Source organism: Eriocheir sinensis, chromosome 49 (assembly GCF_024679095.1).
Source record: "Eriocheir sinensis breed Jianghai 21 chromosome 49, ASM2467909v1, whole genome shotgun sequence".
In the NCBI taxonomy this organism is placed as follows: Eukaryota; Metazoa; Arthropoda; class Malacostraca; order Decapoda; family Varunidae; genus Eriocheir; species Eriocheir sinensis.
In genome coordinates, this window is record NC_066557.1 from 10,719,015 (window position 1) to 10,734,907 (window position 15,893).

A 15,893-nucleotide genomic window follows, 5' to 3' on the forward strand; every position below is an offset into this window, starting at 1 on the left:
GAACACAAGCGCTGCAAGGGCAAGACCAGCAAGAAGGGATGCAAGGGCAAGAACTGCGTCTGCTGCTACAGTGAGTACAGACACCTTCTTGTTCATTTATGGCACGCAAAGATGAGTTACGAAGAGAATGGCTACCTCGTACTATTTCGGTAAACAGTATCTTCAAGCCTGACACTTTTTACCAGTCTCATTCTGCTACAGTGAGTACAGACACCTTCTTGTTCATTTATGGCACGCAAAGATGAGTTACGAAGAGAATGGCTACCTCGTACTATTTCGGTAAACAGTATCTTCAAGCCTGACACTTTGCAAAGATGAGTTACGAAGAGAATGGCTACCTCGTCCTATTTCGGTAAACAGTATCTTCAAGCCTGACACTTTTTACCAATGTCATTCTCCTACAGTGAGTACAGACACCTTCTTGTTCATTTACGGCACGCAAAGATGAGTTACGAAGAGAATGGCTACCTCGTACTATTTCGGTAAACAGTATCTTCAAGCCTGACACTTTTTACCAGTCTCATTCTCTCATAATGGCGTGAGGCTTGGTTGGCAAGGGCAGGTTCCAAACTCCAAAGCTCAACGGTGCCTCGTATTATTTCGGTAAACAACATCTTTAAACCTGTCTCATCCTCATAGTGTCGTGAGGTTGGGTTGGCAAGGGCAGGTTCCAAGGTCCAACGGTACCTTGTATTGTATCGGTAAACAGCATCTTGAAGCCAGACAATTCAAACTAGACAAGGCTGAGGAATAACAGACAAAAAGAAGGATAGATAAGAGAAAAGCAAGAGTTACATAATAGAAATGACACAAAAATGGATAGAAAGGCAGAAAACTAGACAAGCCTGAGAAAGAACAGCAAAAAAAGATGTATCAAATAATAAGAAAATAGAAATGACTAAAAACGTTAAAAATACAGAAAGCTAGAAAGGACAGACAAAAAGAAGAATAGACAGCGCATAGAAATGAGACACAAAAAAAGACTCAAAAAACTTTAAAAAATGGAAAAAGGAAAATATAGGAGCCAGGACCAGTTCACCCCATCAACCCCGCAACCTTCACCTCACACCCGCAGAGAAGAAGAATTGCCAGCAGAGCGACGAATGCGCGAAACTCAGTGGAAAATGCCAGAACAAGAAGAAGACTTGCAGCGGCTCGATCTCCGAAGAGGCCTGCAAGGGCAAGAACTGCGTGTGTTGCATTGGCATTGGTGAGTGTTGCTTGTGGTTGTGTTGCCTTCCTGAGACTGATAAACACACACTTCTTCTTTGTTGTGATACAGAACTGAACTTTATAAGACTTGCAAAGATAATATTTCAGAAGTGGATAGTGTTGTGATTCATATGGTTAGTGTTTCCTCCTTTGCAACACAGTGCTGACTCTATTCTTTCTTATAATATTGGACAGCTTTCTACAGCACTCGCAACACAAGAAGACAAACTAGTTGATATGTATAGATATTGTGTTTCTTCCTGTTTTCCTTCCCATAGAAACATATAAATGCACTTCTTTGTTTAAACACCGGACAGTAACACACAAAAAAGCACGCAACACTAAAAGATAGACTGTAAGATATCTTTTGGGAGTTCATAAAGGAGTGTTGCTTGTTGTTTTTCCCTGTTACCTCTCTTTGAACAACAACAGCACAATGCACCTCTTCTAACATTGGACAGTAACACAAAAGCACGCAACACTAAAAGATAGACTGTAAGATATCTTTTGGGAGTTCATAAAGGAGTGTTGCTTGTTGTTTTTCCCTGTTACCTCTCTTTGAACAACAACAGCACAATGCACCTCTTCTAACATAGGACAGTAACACACAAAAAAGCACGCAACACTAAAAGATAGACTGTAAGATATCTTTTGGAAGTTCATAAAGGAGTGTTGCTTGTTGTTTTTCCCAGTTACCTCTCTTTGAACAACAACAGCACAATGCACCTCTTCTAACACTGGACAGTAACACACAAAACACGCCATAATGAAATACAGACTGTGAGTTAATATTGGAGTGTTGTAGGTATTCAGTGTTGCTTTTAGTGTTACCTAACTACAACTCTGCACCATAACCTCCCCCTCCCCTTACCCTCACCACCACCACTACAACCATCACCTTTGTCTCACTCCCACAGAGGAACCCGAGGTGTGCGAGCCATCGGAGGAATGCACCAAGGTTGAGGGCCAGTGTCAGAGCAAGGATAGCGAATGTGCTGGTTGGATCATTGAGGAGAAGTGCGCCGGAGATAATTGTGTTTGTTGCATCAGTAAGTGTGACAAAGTTTCTGGTGTTGCAGTTCTTAGAGAGCAAATACAGTTAAAGATTCAGCTAAGGTCAAATTACAGTTTCAAATACATTTTCTTGCTAGATCTTTGAGCAGTAACATACAAAAGTGGATAGATGAGGACACACAAAATTAGATAGATTTGAACATACAAACAAGGTGGATAGGAGGCAGAGAACTGATGAAAAAAGGAAAAAAAAAAATAGGGAGCCAGAAACATTTATATCCCCCTTGCCATCACCACCACCACCACCACCCACAGATGAGCAGGTGGTGTGCGATCAAGCAGATGAGTGTGAGAAGATCAAGGGCGTTTGCCAGAGCAGGTCAAGCGAGTGCGATGGTTGGGCCATTGACAACATGTGCACCGGTGATGACTGTGTGTGTTGCATCGGTAAGTGTTGTCTGACTCTACAGTGTTGCCTTTCGTAGAGATAAAATACTACAGTCACAGATACATTTAAGATCGAATTGGTTTCAAATACAGTTTCTCCTGAGGTCTTTGAGCAGCAACATACAAACCACCACCACCACCACCACCTTCACATCCCACCACCATCACCACTTTTACCACCACCACCGCCACCTTCACCTCCCACCCACAGATGAGCAGGTGGTGTGCGAACAGTCCATGGAGTGTGAGAAGATCCACGGCAAGTGCCAGGACAAGGACAGCGAGTGCCACGGCTGGGCCATCGACAAAGTGTGCGAGGGTGAAAACTGCGTGTGTTGCATCCGTAAGTGTTGCTCAGAATACAGTGATTCCATGTGTTGCCTTTTTTAGAATGACACAAATGCAGTCTCTCGTTAGACCTTTGACACCTTTAAATGAATGAAGACCTTCAAAACAATACAAATACATTTTTCTTTCTTCTCGCTTCACTCCTGCAGATGAGGAGCCGGTGTGTGAACAGTCAGTGGAGTGTATGAAGATCAAGGGCCAGTGTCAGGGCAAGAAGGCAGCATGCAACGGCTGGGTCATTGAGAAAGTGTGTGACGGCGAGGACTGTGTGTGTTGCATCGGTAAGTGTTCCTAGTCTCTAGTGTTTTCTTTTTACAGTAAGGGAGGCAGTTCAGGGGCAAACTCAAAGAAGGAGGGTAGGCTAGGAAGTGTACCCTCTTTAGAAAAATGCCAATACACTTGTTCTTTGTTATAATATATAATGTAAAACTGTAAAAGACCTGCAGCTAAGGAAGATAGAAGAGTAGGTATATTTTAGAGGCTGGTAAAGCAGTGATTGATGAGGTCAGTGTTTCTTTCACAGCTGATTCTATTTTTTTCTTATAATGTAATTTTCTTTCAAACAGATGAGACAACAACCACCACAACCGCAGCACCCACCACCACCACAGCACCCGTCACCACCACCACCACAGCACCCACCACCACCACAGCACCCACCACCACCACCACAGCACCCGCCACCACCACCACCGTAGCACCCACCACTACCACAACAGCCACCAACAACCACCACCACCACCCCCACTCCAACAACCACTACCACTACCCCAGCACCAACCACCACCACCACAACCACCACCACAACCCCCACCACTACCTCTACTAGCACCACTACCACAAGTACCACCACCACCACGACTACCACCACCACCACCACTACTACCACCACTACTTAAAAGTCAGGAGTGTGGTGAGGAGGGGAACAGAGTGTGGCACAGCAGGGTCCTGATGTGCCGTGGCAGGAACGAGAAGCGGACGAGACACATGGATTTATTTTAGAAGTACAAAAGTAAAAAAGAGAAAAAAAGGAATCTTTGGCGGAGTATTGTATCTTAAGGACGGGTCAGCTGTAGTCTGCATCCCCTCCTTGTTTTCTCCGTTGTTTGTATGGGAGTGTATTTTATTTAAGGCGTATGTTGTTTGATACTTTGATTAGTCTTATTACATACTCTGCACCTTGCTGAGTTTGTTGTTTATTTTATTTTGTATTTATTTATCGTATTGTTTTCTTCTGCCTGTAAAGCTTTGTTGATATTCTGAAATATATTTATTTGCAAATCTGCACTGCATCAATAGTTGTTTTCTTTATTTATATGCATTCCTTTATTTTACATTCATCAAATGGAGAAAATGAGATTATTATTCAGATTTAACACACACACACACACACACACACACACACACACACACACACACACACACACACTGCTTCGGTAGCTCAATTGGTTAGAGTACTGTGCTGCAAGGCTTTACGGTCAGACCGACGGCGGTTCGAGCCCCATTCAGGCCGGATTCTTTCCGTTGACTAGGAGTGGTTACTGTTCCCCCTGGAACAAGGGGGATGGGGTGTATGGTGTGTGAGGTCCTGGGAGCACCCATAGATCGACTATAATGAGTATGCTTGCTCATGTCGGAGGGTACTTGCTGGCGATTTCGAGTCCAACTCGTGATCAGGACGTGGTGAATTACACAGGCACTGCTGAGGAGTTTATTACAGTTTTTCTCCTTTAAACTCATCTCCTTCGCCTTCCTCCCCTTATCCCTCCTACCATCTCCCTCCCCTCCTTCCCCCTTCCTCTATCCCTCCTACCATCTCCCTCCCCTCCTTCCCCCTTCGTCTCCCTTCCTCTATCCCTCCTACCATCTCCCTCCCCTCCTTTCCCCTTCGTCTCCCTTCCTCTATCCCTCCTACCATCTCCCTCCCCTCCTTCCCCCTTCGTCTCCCATCCACTATCCCACCTACCATATCCCTCCCTCCTTCCCCTTCGTCTCCTTCCTCTATCCCTCCTACCATCTCCTCCCTCCTTCCCCTTCGTCTCCCTTCCTCTATCCCTCCTACCATCTCCCTCCCCTCCTTCCCCCTTCGTCTCCCTTCCTCTATCCCTCCTACCATCTCCCTCCCCTCCTTCCCCCTTCGTCTCCCTTCCTCTATCCCTCCTACCATCTCCCTCCCCTCCTTCCCCCTTCGTCTCCCTTCCTCTATCCCTCCTACCATCTCCCTCCCCTCCTTCCCCCTTCGTCTCCCTTCCTCTATCCCTCCTATCATCTCCCTCCCTCCTTACCCCTTCTTCTCCCTTCCTCTATCCCTCCTACCATCTCCCTCCCCTCCTTCCCCCTTCGTCTCCCTTCCTCTATCCCTCCTACCATCTCCCTCCCCTCCTTCCCCCTTCGTCTCCCTTCCTCTATCCCTACTACCATCTCCCTCCCCTCCTACCCCCATTGCCTCCCTCCCTCCATTTTTCCTCCCCTCCTACCCCCTCCACCTCCCTTCATCTACCTCTTCTCCCATCTTCCACCCCTCTTACCCCCTTTCCCTCCCTCCCTCTCTCAGTTACGGTTGACTGAGATCTGGGCAGCATGTGGGTAATCTTTCGCCACGCGGTGATGGCTTGAAAAATCAGCGTGTTTCTGTGGGATTCGAACCTTGGTCCACGGGCTCACCACACCCGCACTGACCACTGGGCCACCGCCATTATTTTTATCTGCTGTCAGTTCATATATCTTTATATTTATCTACTTATCCATCTGTCTTTATATCTACCAGTTCATATATGTTTTTTATGTATTTAAAGTTTTACTCTTATATTTCATTACTTTTTCTATTCCTTTGTTTTTCATCGATATCTATCTACTTACCTATTAATTTGTCTGTACACACCTGGTTTAATCATCTGTATCTTCTTTTCTATGCATATATTCTTATATTGACGTTGCTTAGGTCCGTGATACCCACTATATTTCCTATTATAACATTAACAACTTCAGCTCTCATATGTTTCCCATTGTTTTCTCCTCATGACATGAGAAACTCACCCAAGAACAGTGAACAACCCCATAAAACTACCTCGTATCGTGTTAAAGCCGCATATTCAAGCCACTAATGTAACTAACCATCGCAGATCTCCCGTTCACCCAAGCGTGGAACTCTACGGTATTTACCTTGCATGTTTCACTTAACATTCCAAACCAACCCTTTTTCTGCGAGTTTCACTTAACCCTCTCCTCTCGTGCACCATAGGTTTCAATAAGTTTTCTTTTTCCATGTCTGTAGAATCCTTTTTCTGGCCGGCTACAGGGAGTTTATCCGTACGCCAAAGCATTTTGTTTCTCAGTCACTTTTCACCCACAAAGACTGCACTCATCCTCATAAATAATCTAACATTGGCTTCGTTATTAGTTGTAGATTTTCATGACAAAAAAATACAAAACAACAATTTATACGTCCATTTATGGACGCAGAATAAAGTGATATTAGAATTTTCCAAGGATTCCTATTCTTCCTTCAGATTTCCGATACGCCAGTTAGCACCATGAGATAGCCGCATGGCCGCGACGCGGAGCGCGAAGGGTTCAAAGCTCACAGCAGTGAGAGGAAGCGTCTGACTGGTACGCCGGTATGACGGAAACTGCGTTTGTTTTTGCCTCGCGGTCAGAGCCACGCCAGTGGAGCGGATGGCTAATAGTTCATTTGAGTGAGGCTGAGGAATCGCGTTCAACGAGATAATGACGCTATTGGCGTGAATATAAGTATTTCAAAATAAAAAAGAATTTCCCATTCACACTATTGCAAATTGGCGAGAAAGTGCGCGAGAGGGTTAACATGCCTTAGCAACCCTTTTCCTTTTTTTGGTAGTACTAATGGTAAAGCAAGAGGTGTATACTGCTGTTGGGGTGTTGCTTCTTTGCTCAGCTCTCTTTTTGTATGTGTGTTTTCATTCTTTTCGTGATAGGTTGAGATGTTTCCCGTGGCTCGCGTGCGTCTGTCTGTGTGTGTGTGATTCACCCACGGCCTGATCATGAGCTGAACTCGTCATTGCCCACAAGTGGCCTACCCTTCCGATTAGAGCAAGGCTCATTAGTCTGTCTCTGTGTACTGCCGGGACCTTCACACACCCCATTCCCCTTGCTCAAGGGGGACAACAACCGCTTCTTATGAGTGGGAAAATCCCTGGCCTGAGTGGGACTTGAACCTCCGCCTGCCAGACCGTGAAGCCTGGCAGAACAGAGCTTTACCACTGAGTTACGGAGCGGTGTGTGTGTGTGTGTGTGTGTGTGTGTGTGTGTGTGTGTGTGTGTGTGTGTGTATATATATATATATATATATAGATATATATATATATATATATATATATATATATATATATATATATATATATATATAATTCACCCACGGGCTGATCATGAACTTGGCTCGCAATTGCCAGAAAGTACCTCCCAACCCGAGCAAGCTCCTTATACTCGATCTCTGGATACTGCCAGGACCTTTAGTGTGTGTGTGTGTGTGTGTGTGTGTGTGTGTGTGTGTGTGTGTGTGTGTGTGTGTGTCATAAAAAAAACACTGATAATTGTTCTCGATGTAGTAAAGCATCGTGGCGTCGAGCGATATAAACAAATGAGGTGAAAGTGATGATGAAGATGAACAAGGTGAGGGTGACGAAATTGAAGGTGGAGGGCCTACAGGAGCCTTCGTGCCAGCAGAAAGGTGATGAAGGGGTGGGGGGCGAAGGGGAGGGGGCAGCGCCTGAGGGGAAGGGCGGCTGTGAGGTGGGAGGTGATGTTGGGACACTGACGGTTTTGTCACGTGAGGGGGGCGGGGTGGTGAACTTGGAATGGTCGACGACGTTAAGAAACTTCTTCAGGTACTTAAAGATTCCCCTTGTAAGAGCTCAACAAGCGTTAAGCGTAAGGGCTAGTTTGAGTCATCTGAGTTCGTCTCTCTCAAGGGCGGAATTATTTTCGTAGCGCGTCGCTGAACTCTCTCCAGTAATTCAATGTCCGTCCTGTAATTAGGGGACCTGAGCTGTACCGCATACTCGAGGTGGGGTCTTGTCATCGAATCACACAAGTATAACATTGCTTCCGGCGTATTACGGTTGAAGGAAAGGGAAAATAAGGGATGATGAAGAAATGGGAAGGTAGAGGGAGGAAAAAAATGGACTGGAAAGGAAAATAAATGAAAGTAAAGTGAATGAGAGCAAAGGAAAATTAATGAGAGGAAGACTGAAAAGTTAGAAGAAAGTAAGGCAATGGAAGAGAAAGGAGTGGAAAGGAAATTGGCGAAGGGAAAGAAGAGAAAGGGAAGATAAAAGGAGAACGAACAGAAAGGGAAAAATACTAATGTTAAAGGAAGGGAAAGGATGGGACAATAAAAGAAGCAAAGTGATTGACAGAAAAGGGAAGACAAAGAAAGGTAAGGAAAGGTAAGGAAAAGGAAGGGAAGGGAATGGGTGGGACAGCAAGGAAAGGGAACTGAAGGCAAGACATTTGGAAGGAAAAGTAAAGAAAGGAAAAAATAGATGGGTAAGAAAAAGAAAGATAATGAAAGGAAGGGAAGGGAAAAGTCGAAAAAGAAAAGCTTGGAAAGAAAGAGAAGAAGAAAGAAGGAAAGGAAATAAAGACGACAGGTGAGATAAAGAAAAAGACAAAGAGTAGGGAAGGAAGAGGAGAAGGAAAGGAAAAAAGAGAACGGGATATGAAAGAAAGAAAAGAAAGGAAGATAAGGGAAAGGCACGATGGAAAAGATGGCGGAAAAGAAAGGAAAGGAAGAGAAGAAAGAAACACGACTGACCACAAAGCTAAAAATAGCTGAGACACATCATAGTTGAAATATATAAGTCTCTCTCTCTCTCTCTCTCTCTCTCTCTCTCTCTCTCTCTCTCTCTCTCTCTCTCTCTCTCTCTCTCTCTCTCTCTCTCTCTCTCTCTCTCTCTCTCTTCCTCTCCTTCCTTTTCTATATCCTCTTTCCTCTTCTTTTCCTCTCCATCTATTATTCTCTTCCTCAGCATCTCTTCAGTAATCATATTTTTTTTAACATCTTCTTTTCCCTTCTTTCCCTTCTCTTTCTCTTCCTCTTATGTAACTTTTTTGTTCACCTTTCAGAGCATCCTCTTGTCCTCCTCTTCCTCCTCCTCTTGCTCACCTTCCACACCTGTGATCAAGGCATACAGGTGTGTTTTGACCCCCCCGTCCCCCCTATCCCCCCCTGAGAAACCTAGAGAGGGGGTGTAAGGGTGTATAAAAGCCCTCACCAGCACACCCTCAGCACATTCACTCACACCTCCACCCAGTGAAGTCTCCTTCCTCCTCCTCCTCCTCCTCCCGTCCTTCAGCATGAGGGGTTACCTGTACCTTACCTTCACCCTCGTGGTCCTGGCCGCAGCCTCCACACAGGTAAAGGCCGTGGCACACAAGCGATGCTTTCTGGCATCGTGCCACCAAGTGATGCCCGTAGCGGCAGCAAAACGTGCACGTGTAGTCACACGGTCGATCCGTCTACGAGCATCTTCCTCCGGCATCGTTTTGCTGCGGTTGGCCTCAATTTGTGTGTTTTGGCACATTCTTTGTCAAGAAAACGTCCCTGGACTCCTCTTGGCTTCGAAGAAGAAACGAGTCCTTTTGGCTTCGAAGAAGAAACACCGAGAGCATATTGCCTACTACGAACTTGTCAGGAAATTGAGCCTAGAATATCCGGAGACCCTTCGTGACTTTATGCGGCTGAACAACCGGGAACTGTTGAGGCGTGTAGCACCTCTAATAGAAAACCAGAACAGCAACATGAGAGTCATTGGTGTCCCAGAGGTACTTGTTTTCTCTTGCCATATCACAGAGATGCTACAACATCTCTTGGCCAGCCAACATTACCTAGTCATTTCTCTGTATTTCACTGAAAGTTACAAGACACGTGTCGTGCGTTCGGTGGTGTGTGTGTGTGTGTGTGTGTGTGTGTGTGGCGTCGTCTGCTCCAATATGTTAACAAAGACGCCCGCACTGGTGGCGATTATGCGCATATCCCCTTTTGCTGCCAAAAGATGCACGTACCGGCATCAGATAGCATGAAAATACCAAAGGATGCCGGAAAAATGTTCGCGTGACACGGACTTAAGGAGGGTTAATTAGTGAGCTGCACACCTCGGGTACTGGAAGGCTTGAAAAACTTAGCTACCTCGAATATGGTGTTATTTTTTTTTTTTTTCTTTTTCGTACTATTTGTTTATTAGTGATACTCTCATTACATAAATTATTATTTTGCAACAAAATTTTGGCAATATAGCAAAGGTTCTGCGACACTATCGTTTTTCAAGCCTGAGTTGACGATAACACCGGAAGTCCTTTGCTATTGAGCACCGGCCACATTTACTTGCAGAATAACTATTTACGTAAGGAGGATTTAATCTTATAACATGATAAAACACCCTCATCACGCCCAATATTTATACACATGTTATATGGACATGCCTTTAATAATGCTTTACATTGCTATGGCAGTGAGTGCAAAATTATCTTTGCAAGTTTGTGTTGAAAAATCGCTAAGTCACTCCCCTGCCCAGGGAAGTTAAGAGAAAATTCTAATTCTGGCGGTGACGGCACCGACGCCCGCTGCGACGGCCACACGATTCTGGAAATATTGTTTGGTTTTCTTTATTTCTTATTCTTTACTTCTGCTCAGTGTTTATGAGTTGTATTTTTCAGTTTTTACCTCCATCTCATGTTTTTCTTTCTTTTTTATCTTGTTTATTTCCTGCTTATATTTTTCCTGTCTTGTTTTTTGTCAAGAGTTTTTGTTTGTACTTTTTTCAGTTGTTGCTTCTCTCTTTATCTTATTTTTCTCTTCTCTCCATCCTTTACCTCCCTTCAACCCCTTCTCCTCCTCTCTTTGTCTTACCTCTCTTCATTTTATTTCCTCATCTCTCTCTTCTCCTTTTCTCCTTCCTCCTCCTAACCACGGTCTCCCTCTTCCTCTGTTCCTTCTCTTTCTATTTCTCTTTGTTTTCTTTATCTTTTTCCTTCTCTTTCCTTTTCGTCTCTTATAATATTCTCCTCCCTTTCGTCACCCCCTTCGTCTTTCTTTTTTCTTCTCTTCCTTTTCCTTTTCTCCACCAATACTATTCTCCCCCTTCGTCTCCCCCTTCGTCTCCCCCTTCGTCTCCCCCTTCGTCTCCCCCTTCGCCGCCCCCTTCGTCTCCCCCTTCGCCGCCCCCTTCATCGTCTCCTTCGTTTTTATCTTTTTTTTTCTTGTCTTCTCTTTCCTTTTCTTCACTAATGATACTCTCTCCCTTCGTCAGGCTCAGAAGAAGACCTGCGAGGAACTCAAGGGTCGGTGCGTCAAATATAATAAGTTGGACGAGAAGTGCCTTGGCACCCAAGACTTGACCGCGCACTGCCGAAGCCATAAGAAGATCTGCTGCCTGCCTCCAGGTGAGTACACAACCGACCTTACGATACCTGTCCCTCACACCTGTTGACGTCTCATTAACTCCCTGATTCACGATATTTCTTTTGTTTTCAAATTATTTCCTTTGCCTCTTTTGTTTGTTTTTTTTACCTCAGAGTATTCTTTTTTCCTCCTCCTCCTCTATTTCTCCCTCCTCCTCCTCTCCCTTCTTCTGTTTCTTCCCTCGTTTCTTCTCTTTCTATTTTTCTTTTCTTTTTTTCCTATATCTTTTTTTCGTTTTCTCTTTCTAAATCACGATTTTTCTACTTTTCCCCTCGTTTCTTCTTATTTTATTTCTCTTATTTTTTTTATTTATCCTCTTCCTTTTCGCTTTCTATACCACGACCTCGCTATACTTTCCCCCCTTTCTTTCTCTTTCCATTTATCTTACCTTCTTTCCTTTACCTTTTGTTTCCTTTTCTCTTTCCAACTATGATGTCTTGTTATTAACCCCTCCCCATTGTTCCTTCTCTTTCTATTCCTCTTACAATTATTTTCTCTCATCTTTGTTCTCTTCTCTTTCTAACCACGACCTTCCTTCTTTTTCCTCCAATACTTTTCTTTCTATTGTTCTTACCTTTTTTCTTAATCATTTTCCTTTTCTCTTTGTAACCACATCTCCTGTTCTCCCCCCGTCCTTGTCTCGCCCAGCCCAAGACGCCGCCGTTGCCACTCAACCATGCGCTGCGGGGGTTGGTGCGACAGGTGGTGAGGCAGGTGGAGAGGCAGCAGGTGAGCAGACAGGTGCGCAGGTGGCGGCGGGAGACGAAGCAGGAGCAGAACAGCCAGCAGGGGAAGCAGGAGCAGAACAGCCAACAGGGGAAGCAGGAGCAGAACAGCCAGCAGGGGAAGCAGGAGCAGAACAGCCAACAGGGGAAGCAGGAGCAGAACAGCCAGCAGGGGAAGCAGGAGCAGAACAGCCAGCAGGGGAAGCAGGAGCAGAACAGCCAGCAGGGGAAGCAGGAGCAGAACAGCCAGCAGGGGAAGCAGGAGCAGAACAGCCAGCAGGGGAAGCAGGAGCAGAACAGCCAGCAGGGGAAGTAGGAGCAGAAGCAGAACAGGCAGGAGAACAGGCAGGAGAACAACCAGATGGAGAGCAGCCAGCAGCAGGAGCCGCAGAAGGCGAAGCAGCAGCAGGAGAAGGAGCAGGTCGCCACATTAGGGCAGCAGAGGAAGGACAAGATGATGATGAGGAAGAGTTCGACGAAGAAGAATATGAAGACGAGGAAGAAGATGAAGATGCCGAAGAAGACGTAGAAGAAGAGGAAGAGGAAGAAGAGTTCCCATTGGAAGGAGAGGCAAGCGAAATAGTGTTAAGAAGAGTAAACAAGAATGGAGAAGAAATATTGGATAGCTTGACGCAGAGGAAGGTGAAGAAGAACAAGAACGAGAAGAAGAACAAGAAGAATAAGACGAAGAAGAACAAGACAAACAAGAATGAGAAGAACAAGACAAACAAGAATGAGAAGAACAAGAAGAATAAGACGAAGAACAACAAGAAGAACAAAGTGAGCAAGAACAAGGGCACGGAGAACAGGGCCACCGCTGAAGGGGAGACTGAATCCAAGGGCCAATGTAAGTAAACAAAGAAAACGGAAGAGAAAGAAAGTGGGATGAGGGTTGACAGCGTTCCCATTTTCTTTATTGTTTTACTTTTTTAGAGTTTCTGAATATAAAAAAGAAAATGGAAGAGAAAGAACGTGAGATGAGGGTTGACTATCTTATTTTCTTTATTCAATTTTAATATTATGATTTTTTTTTATATAAGGATAAAGGATGGTTGAGAAATTCGGACAAGGGTTGATATCTTCTCCATTTTCTTGAGTATACCTTTTTTCACCCTTTCCTCGTCCTTCCTTTCATCAGCGTGTCGTCTTGGCAAGAAGTGCAAGAAGGCCAATGGTGTGTGCCAGTCTCCGTGGGACAACTGCAAGGGCCAGATCATTGACGGGGCCTGCGATACTGAAGGATGCGTCTGCTGCGCCCGTAAGTCAGACCCGCGTTCCCAAACTCTCTGGGCTCGCACTCCCACACTGGATAAGGCTTTCGTAGAGGTTGTGTTTGTTTTTCCTTGGGTAGTTTTATGAGCCTTGTTGCTTGGTTGCCTCGTCTTCATATTCTTCTTCGTCGAACTCTTCCTCATCATCTTCTTGTTCTTCTTCCTCTGCTGCCCTAATATGGCGACCTGCTCCTTCTCCTGCTGCTGCTGCTTCACCTTCTGCGGCTCCTGCTGCTGGCTGCTCTCCATCTGCTTGTTCTCCTTCTGCCTGTTCTGCTTCTGCTCCTGCAAGATATAACATTAAACCAGACATCTTCCTTTCCTGGACATCCTTCTTTCCTGGGCCCATATATTCTCAGACCTTTGGGGGCCTACACACCCACATTGGTGAAGGCTTTCTTAGACGTTGTGGGTTTATCCATGGCTAGTTTTAAGAGCCTATAGTATTTCCATTTTATCGTCACTTTGGCCGGTCTTCTGCAACGTCACACACACTCTCTCTCTCTCTCTCTCTCTCTCTCTCTCTCTCTCTCTCTCTCTCTCTCTCTCTCTCTCTCAACGTATTTTTCGATCATAAATTCTCTTGTTTTGGCCTTTTGCACGCCAGCCACGAGGTAATAGTCTAGGAGGCTTGGCTTGGCTGCGCGGCGCGGTGTGAGCGGCGCGGTGACGGCAACTGCTTGATAACTTTCCACGAGCCGCTCTGCCACACCGTGTAGGGATGTATACAAACTCATTCTTTTGTCCCCAGAAAACGAATCTCTTGTAGAATTGTAAGGTTATATATAATTAAATGTATACAGAGTGCTTATAACTTATTTAGAAGCAGTTAACTGTAAGCAATATGAGGGAGAGAGAGGGTGGCGGCGATGATGTGGCATATCCGCCACTCCCGCCAGCCACGCCGAAGGTGACTTGACAAAATGGGAAGACTGTGGAGATAGTTTGACAAGGCTCCTGTGCCATGAACGTGAAAACATCCACGAGAACCCGACTAACAGCCCTTGTGGCCAAATAGTGGTTGTGGGAGCCAAGAGTGAGTGGGTACATTTGGTTCCTGATCCGTACCTTCCCTCCCGCAGCCAAGACCAAGAAGAAGAAGAACAAGTGCAAGATCCAGAAGGCGTGCAAGAAGAAGAAGGGCAAGTGCCAGCCCGAACACAAGCGCTGCAAGGGCAAGACCAGCAAGAAGGGATGCAAGGGCAAGAACTGCGTCTGCTGCTACAGTGAGTACAGACACCTTCTTGTTCATTTATGGCACGCAAAGATGAGTTACGAGGAGAATGGCTACCTCGTCCTATTTCGGTAAACAGTATCTTCAAGCCTGACACTTTTTACCAATCTCATTCTGCTACAGTGAGTACAGACACCTTCTTGTTCATTTGTGGCACGCAAAGATGAGTTACGAAGAGAATGGCTACCTCGTCCTATTTCGGTAAACAGTATCTTCAAGCCTGACACTTTTTACCAGTCTCATTCTCCTACAGTGAGTACATACACTTCCTTGTTCATTTATGGCACGCAAAGATGAGTTACGAAGAGAATGGCTACCTCGTACTATTTCGGTAAACAGTATCTACAAGCCTGACACTTTTTACCAATGTCATTCTCCTACAGCGCCAGGGTGAGTGTATGTCATATGTTAGTATTGAGTCGGTCTCACACTACATCTTGACCATTCTTCCTTGTCTCATAGTGTATATTTTGTCATTCTGAAGCTGTTGAATCCATGGTTTGAATATTAGTAGAAGACATATATGACAACAGAAGAGCAGTTGGTGAAGTAGGAAACGCGATATGAAAGGGGCATATAGGAAATCTTAACCCATGCATATATGTAGTGCAAAATGATGGGGGGGGGGAGGGGGGAAATAATTAGAAAATAACTTTGACTTATGCCAGAAACAGTGATTGAGCAGACTCCTTCAAAACGCAGCAATGGATACCCCTTTCCTATATTAGTCAATTAAAGGAAGGACTTCCAGCACCACCGAATAGGAAGAAGGAACCTAAAAGAAATAGCTCATAGGAAGGAAGGATAAATAGAGAATGGAGAGCAGAAAGCTAGACATGGCTGAGAAAGGACAGAAATGATAGAAGAATGAATAAAGAATGAAGAATAGAACAGGAAACTAGAAAAGACTGAGAAAGGGCAGAAAGGATAGAAGGATAAATTCAGAATGGAAAATAGAACAGAAAACTAGACAAGGCTAAGAAAGACGGACAAAAAGAAAGATAGATAAGTGAAAATCCAAATACAATTAGAAAATATAAATGAATAAAAAAAATATAGACAAGCAGAAAACTACGTAGACAAATCTCAGAAAATAAGACAAGGAAGAAAGGATAATTATATGTAGGAAAAAAAACACATTACGAGAAAGAGAGAGAGAAACTGACAGCCAGAGAAACAAGGACTAGAAAGCAGAAAAGAGAAAT

At 44.8% G+C, this 15,893-nt stretch overlaps 2 protein-coding genes across 2 annotated transcripts in view; both read left to right on the forward strand.

Annotated features, from left to right (window-relative positions):
- LOC126981637 (cell death abnormality protein 1-like) overlaps positions 1-15,893 on the forward strand; it is an 83,494-nt gene that overhangs the window by 34,352 nt on the left and 33,249 nt on the right. Inside the window, exons 13-14 of the mRNA XM_050833074.1 lie at positions 2,885-3,016; positions 3,171-3,302. Of these exons, the coding sequence (XP_050689031.1) occupies positions 2,885-3,016; positions 3,171-3,302 (264 nt within the window). The remainder of the gene's footprint in view (positions 1-2,884; positions 3,017-3,170; positions 3,303-15,893) is intronic.
- LOC126981897 (uncharacterized) overlaps positions 12,895-15,893 on the forward strand; it is a 70,479-nt gene continuing 67,480 nt past the window's right edge. The window contains exon 1 of the mRNA XM_050833531.1: positions 12,895-13,030. The gene's annotated coding sequence lies outside the window, so the exon portion shown is untranslated. The remainder of the gene's footprint in view (positions 13,031-15,893) is intronic.